The sequence below is a fragment of the Caretta caretta genome, chromosome 12, assembly GCF_965140235.1.
Source record: "Caretta caretta isolate rCarCar2 chromosome 12, rCarCar1.hap1, whole genome shotgun sequence".
Classification (NCBI taxonomy): Eukaryota; Metazoa; Chordata; order Testudines; family Cheloniidae; genus Caretta; species Caretta caretta.
Genome location: NC_134217.1, coordinates 1,337,423 through 1,353,292, shown reverse-complemented (window position 1 = coordinate 1,353,292; position 15,870 = coordinate 1,337,423). Strand labels below are relative to the sequence as shown.

Sequence of the window (15,870 nt, the reverse complement as noted above, 5' to 3'; positions counted from 1 at the left end):
AACAAGAAGAAAGCCAAGGAAAGTGTGGGCCCCTTACTGAATGAGGGAGGCAAACTAGTGACAGAGGATGTGGAAAAAGCTAATGTACTCAATGCTTTTTTTGCCTCTGTCTTCATGAACAAGGTCAGCTCCCAGACTGCTGCGCTGGGCATCACAACATGGGGAAGAGATGGCCAGCCCTCTGTGGAGAAAGAGGTGGTTAGGGACTATTTAGAAAAGCTGGACGTGCACAAGTCCATGGGGCCGGACGAGTTGCATCCGAGAGTGCTGAAGGAATTGGCGGCTGTGATTGCAGAGCCATTGGCCATTATCTTTGAAAACTCGTGGCGAACGGGGGAAGTCCCGGATGACTGGAAAAAGGCTAATGTAGTGCCAATCTTTAAAAAAGGGAAGGAGGATGATCCTGGGAACTACAGGCCAGTCAGCCTCACCTCAGTCCCTGGAAAAATCATGGAGCAGGTCCTCAAAGAATCAATCCTGAAGCACTTGCATGAGAGGAAAGTGATCAGGAACAGTCAGCATGGATTCACCAAGGGAAGGTCATGCCTGACTAATCTAATCGCCTTCTATGATGAGATTACTGGTTCTGTGGATGAAGGGAAAGCAGTGGATGTATTGTTTCTTGACTTTAGCAAAGCTTTTGACACGGTCTCCCACAGTATTCTTGTCAGCAAGTTAAGGAAGTATGGGCTGGATGAATGCACTATAAGGTGGGTAGAAAGCTGGCTAGATTGTCGGGCTCAACGGGTAGTTATCAATGGCTCCGTGTCTAGTTGGCAGCCGGTATCAAGTGGAGTGCCCCAGGGGTCGGTCCTGGGGCCGGTTTTGTTCAATATCTTCATAAATGATCTGGAGGATGGTGTAGATTGCACTCTCAGCAAATTTGCGGATGATACTAAACTGGGAGGAGTGGTAGATACGCTGGAGGGGAGGGATAGGATACAGAAGGACCTAGACAAATTGGAGGATTGGGCCAAAAGAAATCTGATGAGGTTCAATAAGGATAAGTGCAGGGTCCTGCACTTAGGACGGAAGAATCCAGTGCACCGCTACAGACTAGGGACCGAATGGCTAGGCAGCAGTTCTGCGGAAAAGGACCTAGGGGTGACAGTGGACGAGAAGCTGGATATGAGTCAGCAGTGTGCCCTTGTTGCCAAGAAGGCCAATGGCATTTTGGGATGTATAAGTAGGGGCATAGCGAGCAGATCGAGGGACGTGATCGTTCCCCGCTATTCGACATTGGTGAGGCCTCATCTGGAGTACTGTGTCCAGTTTTGGGCCACACACTACAAGAAGGATGTGGATAAATTGGAGAGAGTCCAGCGAAGGGCAACAAAAATGATTAGGGGTCTGGAACACATGAGTTATGAGGAGAAGCTGAGGGAGCTGGGATTGTTTAGCCTGCGGAAGAGAAGAATGAGGGGGGATTTGATAGCTGCTTTCAACTACCTGAAAGGGGGTTCCAAAGAGGATGGCTCTAGACTGTTCTCAATGGTAGCAGATGACAGAACGAGGAGTAATGGTCTCAAGTTGCAGTGGGGGAGGTTTAGATTGGATATTAGGAAAAACTTTTTCACTAAGAGGGTGGTGAAACACTGGAATGCGTTACCTAGGGAGGTGGTAGAATCTCCTTCCTTAGAGGTTTTTAAGGTCAGGCTTGACAAAGCCCTGGCTGGGATGATTTAACTGGGAATTGGTCCTGCTTCGAGCAGGGGGTTGGACTAGATGACCTTCTGGGTTCCCTTCCAACCCTGATATTCTATGATTCTATGATTGGAGAGCCTTGGACCAGTCTGAGAAGAGAGAGCTCCTGCCCTGCTTGTCAAACCCCTGGTGGATGAGTAAGGAGACAAGAGCCAGAGTACCCCTGAAGAAGCTCTGCCCCCAGGCCCAGGTGGACAAAGTCAGGGGCATGGGGAGAGCACCTATGGGATGAGGGAGGGGGAGGGGCAGCTAGCTAGCCACGCCAGGCCACACACACACACACACAGGCCTCCCAGCCTGCCCACCTGCCGGCACAGGGCCTCACCTCCTGGCTGTACTGGCTGGCGAGCACCCCCCGGACAGGGGGCACGTCGTAGATCTCCTGGGGCCCGGAGGCGAGGAGGTGCCGTGGGATGTCGTACTCGTCCTGCTCGCCTTTGGGTGAGTCATAGATGTAGACCTGCCCCACCCGAGTGGGCACCACCACCTGGAAGGGAGCACAGGGGTGAGCAGGTCGCTGCCACGCAGCGCAGGTGCCCCCAGCCCGGGGGAAGTAGAGTCTCCCCCGGTACGGGTGGGCGGCGGTTCTGGGTAGCAAAGAAGAGAAACTGTGGGGGTTCTGCACCCAGGAGCTCCTGCCTAGGCACTGAACAAGGGGCAGTGCCCACAGTAAGTGCCCCCATCCCAGCTCCAGGCCGACGGGCAACCTCCCCACACGCCTGGTGTCCCCTGTTCACATTGATGCAGGGGACGGATGTTCTGCAGCCAGCTCTGCCTCCTGAACTGCTCCTCACCCCCATCCTGCTCACCTGGGAGTGGCAATGCCAGAGCCCGCAGCCGCTGCCAGCTGGCCCGGCACAGCCAGCCAGAGGGAGCCAGTCACAGCTGTGGGATGCCTCCGGAGGAACAAAACAAGCCAGCTGCCGAGCTCCCTGGATGTGCTGACAGCGGGTGGGAGCTGGGGCCGGGGGGGCAGCTACAATGCGGGCAGGGCTCCTCCAATGCAGTTGGGCACATGGCGAGGAGCAGCTGGCACCACTGGCCTCACACGAATGGCCAGGGCCCCAGTTGGCAGCCCGGGGCTGGTGGGAGAGCCCCTCCCCAAGAGCTCACATGCTAGGCTGGCGAAGGGAGGAGTGCCGCCCTGTTTTGGGGGGACTGAGGCTCAGAGACCACGGGGCACGTTCTGGGTGTTACAGAGAGACCGCGATGAAGCCAGGAACCCAGGTGGCCCAAGAGCCACAGCCGCAAGTCCAGCCTCCCTGGAGGCGATGGGAGGTGGGTGGGACTCACTATCAGCCCAAGGCACAGCCAGCCCGGCTTCTCCCGCTATTTACCCCAGCCCTGTGAGCCAGTGGGCGGCAGAGAAGGGCGTGAGGGCAAAGGGCTCTGTGCCCGTCTCTGTCGCTCTCCATGGCTGGGCAAGGACAGGGTCATGTAGCCCTCTGGAGTCTGCCTGTGGCATGGCGAGGAATGCACTGGCTGCGGGGCTGGATGAAGGCGAGAGTGAGGCAGGGGGCCCAGGTGCACCCAGCCGTGCCACATGGCTTGGGCCAGCTGGCACCGTGGCGGGGTCCGCACCCAGCCCACATTTACATGCCAGTGGGGTCCGATCATTGAGCTGCTGATCAGAGCCAGCTGGAGCTGGGGTGGGGGTGGGACGGGGGGCTGCAACACTCCCCATGGAATGGGACAACAGACGGCAGATGGGAGCCAGCTCCGCAGGGAGCTTCCCTGGGCAGGTGGGAGGCGGAGAAGGGGGCTGCACAGGGGAGGAGGAGACAGGACTGTTTGTGGGAGGGGGTACCTGTGGGGGAGGGGAGAGAGGGCTGTGCGTTTGGGAGCATGCTGTTGCCATGCCCAGGCCCAGCCCAGCGTGTGAGGAGAGGGCTGCAGGAGAAGGAACGACAGTCTGGTGGTTAGGCTGAAAACAGGTACTTAGCAGACCCAGGTCCCAACCCCAAATTGACCACAGACATGCCCAGATAATTCTGGAGATGTGCCTCAGTTTCCCCTACTGCTGAGTGGGAGCACGAGCCCTGCGTGGGCTCCCGGGGGCTGTGAGGTGCTCCCATGCCACAGGGAGTGCGGCTCAGTGGGCGTAGCCATGCCCCAGGCAGGAGCAGCCAGCCGTGGGAGAAAAGGCAGTGGCTGAAAGGCGAAGGATCAGCCAGGGCTGCTGTCCTCTGCACACACCACTGCCAGGGTTCTACCAGCCGCACAGGGCCTAAAGCTGGCCTGGGCCCCACTCTGGCCTACAGCCGACCCATGGGAGTTGGGCATATCAGGACCCAAGTGACAAGAACATTAACCAGTGGGTAGATGGGCAGCGGCAGCGCTGGGGAGAGCCCAGGGCTGGGATAGGACAGTGTGCGTGTCTGTGTCGTTTTGTGAAACCACAGTGGTTTGGGGCTGATAAAACCCCAGGCACCCCCCGGTCCCTCCACTGCAATGTGCTCCCTGCACGTCGGTCAGCCCCTGATGTGAGCAGCGGGGGGCTGGGGCTTAGGCCTGCAGGAGGCAGCTCGCTTGGCATAGCTCCCCCCAGATGGTGTTTGCACAGCTGAGCGCATGGGCCCGTGCTGGGCAGGCAGCGCCCTGGTGTGGCTCCTCCCGCCCTTACCACCGACCGTTCAGTTCCCCAGGTAATCCCCAGCTCCTCCCATGTGACTAACAGCCCCCCAGGGTGCTGTCTGTACACATTGCTGCGTGCTGGCCGTGGCCAGTTTGGACGGAGGGATTGCACCTGTTTCTAGGGCCTGGGCTGTGGGGAGCGAGCCCTGCAGCACCCCGGGGCTGGCTTGCAGGTCAAAGGGTGCCCAGTGCAATCCCGGCTCCGGCAGCCTGCTTTGCTCCTCACCGATCTTAAAGCCAGAACGGGCCATCTGGTCTGACCTCCTGCACATTGCAGGCCACAGAAACTCATCCACTCCTGTAACAGACCCCTAACCTCTGGTTGACTCACTGATGTCCTCAAAACTTCATTTAAAGATGTCAAGTTACAGAGAATCCACCATTTACTCTAGTTCAACCCAGCAAGTGACCCTGCCCCACACTGCAGTCTCTGTCAATCTGACCCAGGGAAAATTCCTTCCCCACCCAAATACAGCCATCAGTTAGACCCTGAGCATGTGGGCGAGACCCAGCAGCCAGACAGCTGGGAAAGAATCCTCGGTAGTGACTTGGAGCCTGCCCCGGCCGTTGGGGATACTTGCTCCTTACCACCGACCGTTCAGTTCCCCAGGTAATCCCCAGCTCCTCCCATGTGACTAACAGCCCCCCAGGGTGCTATCTGATGCCTCACTGGCATCCCATTAGAGCTGCAGAGTGATTGCCCTGCTGTAAAACTGGGCTGTATTTTATCCCGATTGCCCTTTGCCTTTATGGCCTTACCAGGGCGGCAGGACTGCCCTGCTCTCAGTGCGCCTGGCTGGAGGGCCAGGCGGAGCCAGGACTCCCCATGAGCCATGCCCAGAGACAGGTCGTGTCTCCCTCCCAGTGCCTGTGCCAAGGGTGCTGCCAGGGCCATCCCTGGCGTGGGCTGTTAGCCTGGCGCTGGAGCCAGCCTCTGCCCCAGAGCTGCCAGGGCTGCCCCCAAACCGGGGAGTTTGCCAAGGACGATCAGCCCACGCTGGCACCTGGCAGAGTAGCTGCTGCCTGGGTGCACCTGCTCTGGGAAGCACGGGCCAGGCCGGCTCCCTGGCCAGCACCAGGGAGGAGTCTGCCCCAGGCTTGCGGGAGGAGGGTTATGCCTGGTGTCCTCCTGCACTTGAGCCTTCGGTCCTGGGGGCACGATCCCTGTAGCAGCAGGCATTCCCAGCCTACCACCCATGCCTATGTGTGCTTCAGGGCACGGGCATGTCTGCGGGCAGCCGTCTGTCTGCGTGTGTCTGACTGTGCGCATGTGTCTGCATGTCTGCGTGCACGTGTGTCTGTGTACATGTCTGCGTGCACATGTGTGCATGTCTGCGTGTATGTGTGTCTGCATGCATGTCTGTGTGCACGTGCGTCTGTGTGCACGTGTGTGCATGTCTGTGTGCATGTCTGCATGCATGTGTGTCTGCATGCATGTCTTGTGCACGTGTGTCTGCGTACATGTCTTGTGCACGTGTGTCTGCGTACATGTCTGCGTGCATGTGTGTCTGCGTGCATGTCTGCGTGCATGTGTGTCTGCGTGCATGTCTGCGTGCACGTCTGTGTGCACGTGTCTGTCTGCACGTATGTGTGTGCGCACGTGTGTCTGTGTACATGTCTGCGTGCACATGTGTCTGCGTGCATGTCTGCGTGCACGTGTGTCTGTGTGCACGTGTATGCATGTCTGCGTGCATGTGTGTCTGCGTGCATGTCTGTGTGCACGTCTGTGTGCACGTGTGTCTGTGTGCACGTGTGTCTGTGTGCACGTGTGTGCATGTCTGTATGTATGTGTGTCTGCACGTATGTGTGTCTGCATGTGTGTCTGTGTACATGTCTGCGTGCACATGTGTCTGCGTGCATGTCTGCATGCACGTGTGTCTGTGTGCACGTGTATGCATGTCTGCGTGCATGTCTGCATGCATGTCTGTGTGCACGTGTGTCTGTGTGCATGTGTGTGTGTCGGACTGTGTGCACGTCTGCATGTCTGCGTGTATGTGTGTCTGTGTACACGTGTGTGTGTGTCGGACTGTGTGCACGTCTGCATGCACGTGTGTCTCTGTGCATGTGTCTGTGTGCACGTGTGTCTGTGTGCACGTGTGTGTGTGTCGGACTGTGTGCACGTCTGCATGTCTGCGTGCACGTGTGTCTCTGTGCATGTGTCTGTGTGCATGTCTGTGTGCACGTGTGTCTGTGTGCACGTGTGTGTGTGTCGGACTGTGTGCACGTCTGCATGTCTGCGTGCACGTGTGTCTCTGTGCATGTGTCTGTGTGCATGTCTGCATGCACGTGTGTCTGTGTGCACGTGTATGCATGTCTGCGTGCATGTCTGCATGCATGTCTGTGTGCACGTGTGTCTGTGTGCATGTGTGTGTGTCGGACTGTGTGCACGTCTGCATGTCTGCGTGTATGTGTGTCTGTGTACACGTGTGTGTGTGTCGGACTGTGTGCATGTCTGCATGTCTGCGTGCACGTGTGTCTCTGTGCATGTGTCTGTGTGCATGTCTGTGTGCACGTGTGTCTGTGTGCACGTGTGTGTGTGTCGGACTGTGTGCATGTCTGCATGTCTGCGTGCACGTGTGTCTGTGTGCACGTGTGTGTGTGTCGGACTGTGTGCACGTCTGCATGTCTGTGCGCACGTGTGTCTGTGTGCATGTGTGTGCATGTCTGCGTGTATGTGTGTCTGTGTGCATGTCTGTGCGCACGTGTGTCTGTGTGCATGTGTGTGTGTGTCGGACTGTGTGCACGTCTGCATGTCTGCGCGCACGTGTGTCTGTGTGCACGTCTGCATGTATGTGTGTCTGTGTGCACGTGTGTGTGTGTCGGACTGTGTGCACGTCTGCATGTCTGTGCGCACGTGTGTCTGTGTGCATGTCTGTGCGCACCTGCCTGCTTCTGGGCATGGGCACATCTGTGGGCGGCCGTCTGTCTGCGTGTGGCTTATGGGTGCACCAGTGCAGCTAGTGAAATGGGCGTCTGGCACCATCGCAGCTCTGGGTGTAGGGGATACCACTAGCTGTCTCGCAGAAGAGACAGTTTGTAGCATTGTAAACATACTGAATGGCACAGAGAACTCCAGAGCTGCCTGGCGGGGGTGCCCTCCCCAGGGAGGCATGGACCTAGCAGGCTCCACCCCCCTTCCTCTTGACTCCTGCTTCCCCTGGGGGGACCTAAGGGATCCATTAGTGCTTGGGGCTCAGAGCAACCCCTGGGGGCAGGAGGTAGCTGGGGTTCCCCTGAGCAGCGGGGGTTCATGGGGGTACCCGAGTCCCAGGGTGCATGTCTGTGCGCATACCCTGCACACTGAGGAGGGGGGCAGGTATCTAGGCGAGATTCCACCCACAGCCCTCAACTATCCCAGCTCTGCCAAAGCCCCTCAATCCCAACCTGCAGCCTGCTGCCATCCTAACCCAGGACTTCCCACCCCCATCTGCCCCTCGATCCCGACCAGCAGATGTAACATTCGCTCTCAAGTGACAGCTGACACCAGAAATTCAAAGCTTAACAGATCTGGGGAGCAGCAGCCTCTGGCCCCAGATTGTACTGGGGAATTCCCCCCACCCTTCTCCAGCAGCTGCTTCCCCTGCAAGACAAACCCTTGGAGGCAGGGACGGCCTCTTCCTGAGATTGCGGAGGGCACCAGCAGCCAGGCCAGCTGCCAGCCTGTGATTTTGCTCCCCAGCCCCTGTAAAGGCTCAGCCAGGCTGCTCTGATTGGCATGGATTAGCCGCCCTGGCACTAAGGGGCTGGTGGGTTTCCCTTCTCTGAGGTGTAGCTTACAGCCTTACTGGGCGGTGCTACCACACGTGGGCTGCCCTGTGGGGCAGGGGTGGGGATCGGCTAGCCACTCCAGCTAAGGGCCCCGTCCCCTCGCTGCAGGGGGAGGGACTGGGGCTTTCGGAGCTCAGGGTTCCAGCCCCCTCTCCCACGGGGGACCCCGGAGCAGGGTTTGGCAGCAGCGAATCACACCTGTGCAAGGGGCGTGTCCTGCAGTCTGCCCAGCCCGGGGCTGCACATGGAGGGGCTGAGCACCAGGGCGATGGGGTCAGCCACGAGGCAACACCCACAGAACTGCCCCCCACCCCAGCTGCCAGGCCTGCTGGGAGCAGGGGCTTCGTATCCCAGCTCTGCCAGGGGTTTCGGATCCCGGTTGCTCTGGGGGTGGCATGAGAAGCCACCCAGCCGCTCCGGCTGGCTCATGCCCTAGCACCCCATACACACCCCTCTATCCCCCTCCACCGCTGCCCCCCCAGCCCCCGTCCACACCCCTCCACACCCACCCCCAGCCCACCGTACACACTCCTCTAGCTACCCAGACACATCACACTTTCCCTGCATCCACCCCCCAACCTTTCTCTAACCATTCTCACCTCTGTACACACCCCTCCAGCCACCCCCCATCCATCCCCAGCCCTCTATCCCCCCATCTATCCATTCTGGGCTCCCCAGGAAGCAGAGCACAAGCTGGAGCAGCCCTGAGGCTGCTCTAACGTGCCTGGGGGCTGGGCAGTGCAGAGGGGCGTGTCCCCCACAGGGCAGGGATCGGGGGACTGAGAATCTCCAACGGGATGGGATGACAGTGCCCCTCACTCCCACAGCCCCCCACCTTTCCACCCAGTGCCAGTCGTGGTACAGCCAGGTGGAGCCACTGGGCACAGCCAGGCCTTACGTCAGCTCCCCGCCACGCCCCCCCACTGTGGTGTGAGCTGGGGGAAGAGGCAGCCCCCCCAGCTCCTGCCACAGCTGGCACCCGCCTGCTGAGCCAGCTGCTGGGAGCAGGACAGGAAGGTAACAGGCTCCAGGCTCGGCTGGTCACAGGCCAAGCTTCAATACCACGTACTCGGCCTTGGCAGCTGCGGTGTCAGGCCCAGCCTCAAGGTCAGGCTGCCGGGCAAGGGCAGGTGGGGGATGGCCTAGCTCCTGCCACAGCTAGGGACCAGGATCCAGGCCCTGATCCTGCCCACAGCTGAGCCCTCCCCCGGCACAGCCATGTGGACCCCAGAGCAGTGCAGGATTGGGGTCCCAGGCACGACGGCGCTGACCCCAGCCAACCCCACCGAGACACCCTCTGCCAGGTGCTGGAGAGCCCTGGTGGGGGCACTGGGTACAGGGCACACGGCCTTGGCACGGAGCCCCCGGGCAAGTGAGCCAGCAGGACAGCCAGCAGAACCCAGCCATGGGCATGGCCAGCGTGGGCGTCTCCTCGGGAGAAGGGGGAGGAGGCGGCATCAGCTCAGCCCAGCCAAGAGACCACCCCCCCCAGGTAAGCTGCACCCCAGCTAGCCCCCGGACACAAGGCCGGATTTGCACAATGCCTGACTTCCAGAAGAGCCAGCTGCAATGGATGAGGGTGGCGTGAACTCAGCACCCAGGGTGCTATGCCAGGGCACCCACCGGGAACGGGCTGATGGGCACAGCAGAACCACACCACTTTGTCTCACTGAGATCCAGCCCCCTCACATGGACAGTTCCTGTCCCACCAGAGCCCCTCCAGCGCCCAGAACCCTCTGCCTGAGGACACAGAGGTAGGAGGGGGTCCCAGGATGTTCGCCAGCCCCGAGGGGTTTAAACTCGTCTGTCCCCGGCAGAGCCTCTCAGGGATCAGCCCAGACCTTGCCACGGCCGAGCTGGGAGTGGCTGGGACTTGAGACGAGGTTCAGCCCAGCCCAGGGCAGGGGCCTGCAGCAGAGGAAGGTGCTAGACCCTGCCCAAAGCAGCCATGGCACAAGCTGAACCAGGCTCCTGCCCACTCCCAGCAGAGGCTGGCTTCACCCAGAAGTGCAAGCCTTTCCAACACCTCTCAGGCATGGACACAGCCTCCCCGCCACTCCCCGAACCCCCTCATGGCTCCCCCGCGTGTCCAGAACTTGCTGGGAGGCTGCAGCCCCCACTTGTCAGCTACCCAGCCATCCTGGGGCAGCCTCGGCACAGGGCTCTTGACAATTCACCAACAGAAGAACTCACTGGGGACGGGAGTAAGAGGTGCTTTAAGGGTAGGCAGTGAGGCGCAGTGGCCAGAGACCCAGCCTATGACTCAGGAGACCCGAGCTCTATTCCCAGCCCTGCCACGAGCTGGCTGGAGGACCTTGGGCAAGTGACGTCCCCCCTCTGTGCCTTAGTTTCCCCATCTTACAGATGACAACATTGACCCTGCACTGGAAAGCGCTTTGAGATCCCCAGCTAGGGATTTGCATTAACGGGGCCCTGCAAAAAGCTCGCTAACTTACAGGCCCTTCCTGCCTGCCCAGCCCTCGGGAGCGCTCGCTTGTACAGAAACGACCAGAGATTTTATGACATCTACATCCGGCATGTAAACCCAGACCAGGAGGCTGGCGTTGCCACTCCCCATCACAGAGCTTGATAAGGCCTCCACTTGACAGGTAGAGAAACTGAGGCAGGGTGGCAGCTGAAGTCATCAGCAGAGCCTCGAACAGAACCTGGGGCTCCCCACCCACAGGGCCGTGTGTTCACTGCACTGGCTCAGACCCGGGGCGCAGTAGGCCAGACCTCAGCTGCCAGCAACCCCAAGATAACCGTTGCTTGTCACTGCTGGGATGCTGGCAGAGGGCCTCGTCCTGAGCCAAGATGTGAGCTGTCCTGCACCCCAACATGGCCAGTGTACGGCAGAAAGGCGCCTAGTTCCCTGATCCACGCATGCTCTCCTGCCTTCTTCCCTCCCCCAGGCCACCGGGGTTGCTTGGTGCCAGCTGTGCTTGGCTTGGCCCTGGGGCACCAGCTGGTTTCCCCGGCACTGTGGTTGGACCACAGAGCCTGCTTGCCCCCTTGCCCCGTCCAGGAGGATGTTCCAGGTCTGTAACACCCCAACTTAAATCTGGCCCCTCTTCAGGGCTTCCCACAAAGCTCTCAACAGACAGGGCTCTGCCCTGCCCAGGGCCTGGCGACTTGGAGTCTGCGGGGCTGAATTTCCCAAGAAGTAAAGCACTCACTGAGCTGTGCCCCTCAACCTCTGGCTGGGGCATGGCAGGCCCTGTGCCTGGCCACCAGCACTCTGCCCGCGGGGTTCAGGAGCCGTGACTCTCACCCTGCGACCTTGTGAGCAAAGGGCATGCTGGGTACCTGGCAGCAGCATCTACCAGACCACCGCTGGAGCAGAGATGCAAGCTGGGGCCCCTGGTTTTACCCTCACTCCCTCTGTAGCATAGTGCCCGTGAATCCTTCCCTGCGGCTGGCACAACCACCAGAGACAGGCAGGAGGGATGGGCCCAGCCCAGCCAGTGCCTCTCGCCCCCTACAGCTACATCCACGGGCTGGGTGCCACAAACATGGGTGGGACTCAAACCCACCTCCAGGACCAGCTGGCACCCAAACACAGACCCTCCTGCTGCCCCAGCAGCTCGGTCTGGGGACACTGTTTCCCGGAGCCTCCCAGTGCCTGCCCTGTCCCCCCAGCCTCGTAGCACGGCCCACAGGAGACCCACTTCTTAGGCTGGCAGCTGGGGAGAGTGCTGCATGCCCAGGTGGTGATCTCTCTCCCCAGAGCTGCCATGCTGCCCACCCCCCTGCCAAGGAGACCCTGGAGCCAGCCCCCCGGCTGCACCCCCAGGGGGTGCTGGGCAGGATGACAGCCTGGAAAACAGCCCAAGGAAAAGCCGTGTCTGGGCTCTGGTGCCCAGGTGTGCCAGCCCCTGCCAGCAGCATCTGAGCCCTGCCCAGCTGCTGGGCCCCCTGTGGCAAACGACCCTGCTAGATAACGCTGGGCAAAGAGGTGCCCCCTGGCGGGTGCTGGCATCACTATGGGCAGGGGGGCGGGCACATGTCCCTGCCCAGCTCGTTAGTGGGTCTAACGAAGTCAGGCAGCGTCAGAGCATGGCCCCGCATCCATCGTGGCCCGGAGCTGGCCACATCACGCAGCGCTCCTTGTCCCCAGCTCTAACCGCCACACGGCGCTGCCAGGCCCCTGCACCACGTGGTGTCCATCCAGGGACAATGCCCCATGGGGTGGAGATGGCCCCCCGAGAGCCCCCAGTGTCAGGGAGCAGGCACACTGCCCCTACAACTGGCACAGGAGGCATGCAGGGGTGTGCCCAGAGCACCCTGCGGCTATTCTCTGCCCTCGGGGACCATGGAATAAGCCCAAGGGAGGGCAGCCCACAGGCTGCTGCAACGTGCATGGAGACCAGGCAGGTGTCACGGGGTTAATGACCGCTCTGGCCCCCTCCCTGGACTCCAGGCACAGAGGAACAGAGACTCGCAGCATCCCATGCTGGGAGCCCAGACGCCCTGGTGAGGGCAACAGCGCGCAAACCCAGCCTGAAAGGGGCGGGGGCCTGGCTGTGGGGATATTACCCTGAGTGCCCCACAGCACCCCCAGAAGGGAAGGATTGCCCCCAAACTCTCCGGAAAGCAAAGGCCGGGGGAGCTCCCACCTATCCTGGGGGTATCCGGAATAGAAACATCCCCTGCCCGTCGTGCCCACCTCCAGCTCCTGCCTCCGCACTGGAAGAGCTGCCTGGATCCCCCCACGGGGCCCCTGGGCAATCTGCAGAGCAGAGCTGGGCCCTGAACCGTGTGGGGATGCGTCCTACCTTTCCCTGGGGCTTCGGCCCTTCCCAGCTCCTCACGTCCAAGGACGGCGGCACCTGGTAGATGTCCTGGCCCAGCCCCGCAGCCGGGGGCACCTGGTAGATCTCCTGTGGGGGGCTGGCGGAGACGTCCGGGGCGTGGCTCTGCGATGGGGGCACCTGGTAGATGTCCTGGCAGGCGTGGGGCAGTGGCTGCTTTGGATACGCCAGTGGCTGCTTGGCTGGAGGTGAGGGGAAGGGCGCCCCTGGCGCAGAGCCCGGGTAGAGGCCCGGCTGCCCCTTGCTCAAGGCTGGGATCAGGTAGATGCTGTCCCCTGGCGGCCGGGCGGTGGGGTGCAGCACGTGCTGGTGGGAAGGTGCTTGCCCTTGGCCAGACTCCGCCTGCTGCTTCTTGTCATACATGCCCACCAGGATCTTCAGGCGGTTGCCGGGCACAATGCCCTGGCGCCCGTGCAGTGAGCAGAGCCACCAGCCATCCAGGCCCTGCGTGTTGCGCTCCAGCACTGTCATGATGTCGCCCTTCCGGAAGGAAAGCTCATCTGGGGACTCGGACACGTTGTCGTACAGCGCCTTGGCCAGCACATTCTGGGGGGGAGAGACGAGGGAGGGTGAGCTGGCCGCACAGGGACCCTGCCCTCCTGCCCTTCGGCAGCCCATGCCACTCGCACCGCCCAACACCGTTGCTGGGGAATCTGGGTGCGGGGCACCGAGAGACCTTGGCCTCCTCTCCCCCAGTGCCGTACGGGCTGGGCCGGACCCTCCCAAAGCAGCGAGACTGGGAATGAGGGATCCCCAGTCACAGCTCCCCGCCCCGGCACCTGCAAAGCGGCCACAGGTGCCCACTGCTGCCAGGCTCCCCGGACAGCTGGAAGGTCCGCGGGGTGACCCCCGCCCTGAACGATATCCACGGAGCCCATGCAGCCGGCAAAAGGCCTTTGTGGCAGCCCTTAGCAAGAGGACCCTGTGTGGTGACACTGAGTGGCCCGAGAGAACTGCAGGGTCAGCCCACAGCCAGCAGCCCCGGTCCAGCCATGCCCCAGCAGGACACAGACGTGCCAGCGTCCGGCTGCAGGGCTGCCCCCATGAACAAGCGACCCTGGTCAGAAACCCACTAACTGGGCTCCACCAGCATCTCCCAGCACCTGCCTGCGTCCCTCCATCCTGCCCTGCGCTCTGCTGAAACCCCCCCCCCCCCGGCACAATGCAGCGGGTGCCCAAGATCTGCTGGGAGACAAGCAAGGCCTCTGTTGCGCCTGCCCCTTAATGGGGCACTGCCAGCTTACAAACCACTGTGGATGGACACCCAGGGCCTACTGAAGGGAACCGGAGCTGGGCTCCCAGATCCTGTGTCCTCCCCCCTCCCACAGGGGAATCTGACATTAAGGGTCAGATCGGAGCCTTGCTAACCACCATGGAGCTGAGCACATTCACACCACTGCAGAATCTAGCCTATTGGCTACACAGGAGCTGCAGTGATTTGCACCTGGTGGGAATCTCACCCTGGAGTGCAAACCCTTTGGGGCACAGCCCATCCCCTGTGGGGGCTGACCCATGGTGGGTGATGCCCACACCCACAGAACAAACCCGAATCATTAGCCTGGCTGTTGTTGGGTTTTTCATCCTCAGCCAACGCACAGACACTGCCCAGACACCAGAGGTGGAGTCCCTGCCCCAGGGAGCCTAGAATAAGGACCCAAAACAGGCAGAATGGAGGAACATTTTGCTAACGGGGAAACTGAGGCATGAGAGGCTAGGGCCAGCTTTTGCAGCCAGCCAGACATGGCAGGAGCTTCTGGCAATCTGGGTTGTGCATAGGGGTGGGGCATCGGAGCCGAGTGGGTTTCGAACCCCAGCACAACATTGACTTGTCCAGGGTCCCGCATAGAGTCCATGGCAGAGCTGGGCCTGGAAGCCAGAGCCCCACTGCAGTGCTTTATCCCCACTCCCATCCTTCCCCAAGGGCCATGCTAGCTCAGGGGATGTCCTTGTATCGAAGGGTACCTGGGGAAAGGGTCCAAAGAGGGAAAACAATTGTGGTAGCACACAGAGTGTGGCCAGCTCACATGGTTTTACAGCGAGGCTCCTGGTCTTTGGTGATTTCCTTAAAGCCCCAGCTCCTGGAGTCAGGTGAGAATGTGACAACTGTAGCTTGCACTGGAGAGAACAGGCTTCGTGAGAGGCACAGAGGCACCTGGCGGTGGGGATGGGGATGCCCAGCTGCTCCGGGGCAGGGCTCCTGCAGGGCTGGCAGTGCCCCGGATCAGGCCCCAGGCACAGAGAGCAGCCTGCTCCTGGTGAGCCATTTCCTGCTCCCTCCCCCGTCCGGGGGCGCTGATAGCCAATACTCGCCAGCGTTCCTCAGGCCCATGACACATTGGTCATGCTTCCAAATATAACCCAGCCTGGTCCAGGGGCTGAGTGATGGAAAGAACCCTCAGCACACAGCCACGCACAGTCACTCTGCTCCCGGCCGTTCGCAGGCAGAGACGCCGACTGGGGATTAGTCACCCCCACGCCACACTGCAGGCAGGCGCTCTGCTTCCTGGCCAGCCCCAGCTTGCTGCTGCTCCTGGCCCGGGGCTGGGATCCAGGCGGGAAGAGGAACACAAGGCACTGAGCCCATACGCAGGTTCCTCCACACGGCCTCCCAAGGGGCACAGCTATATCCGTCACACGGCCCCTCCACTGTCCCAAGATGCAAGGGACTCCCCCCCAAGACCCAGCTGCCTTCAGACCTCATTGGGTAAAGCCAGAACGACCTGACTGGCTCAAATGGGGGCATGTCCCATCTGCCCATCTCACCAAGGGCCACACCTCCATCTGTGTGATTCTGCAAAACAAACTGTTCCAAGTGGGCCTGGGGGGCACTGGCAGATCTGGGGGGCAGGAGCAGGGAGGAATCCAGGGCTGGGATAGCTGGGGCTGTGGGGCAGTATTGAGGGCCACTGGCAGAGCTGTGTGAGGGGAGCCCAGGGCTGGGACTGCACGCAGC

At 60.9% G+C, this 15,870-nt stretch overlaps 1 protein-coding gene across 2 annotated transcripts in view; it reads right to left on the bottom strand.

Moving 5' to 3' along the window:
* The window catches only part of BCAR1 (BCAR1 scaffold protein, Cas family member), a 40,898-nt gene that overhangs the window by 6,718 nt on the left and 18,310 nt on the right, over nucleotides 1-15,870 (bottom strand). For both annotated transcript variants that reach the window (XM_048817085.2, XM_048817084.2), the window contains exons 2-3: nucleotides 12,882-13,463; nucleotides 2,030-2,191 (exon numbers count right to left, since the gene is read on the bottom strand). In XM_048817085.2, coding sequence (XP_048673042.1) covers nucleotides 2,030-2,191; nucleotides 12,882-13,463 — 744 coding nt within the window. The remainder of the gene's footprint in view (nucleotides 1-2,029; nucleotides 2,192-12,881; nucleotides 13,464-15,870) is intronic.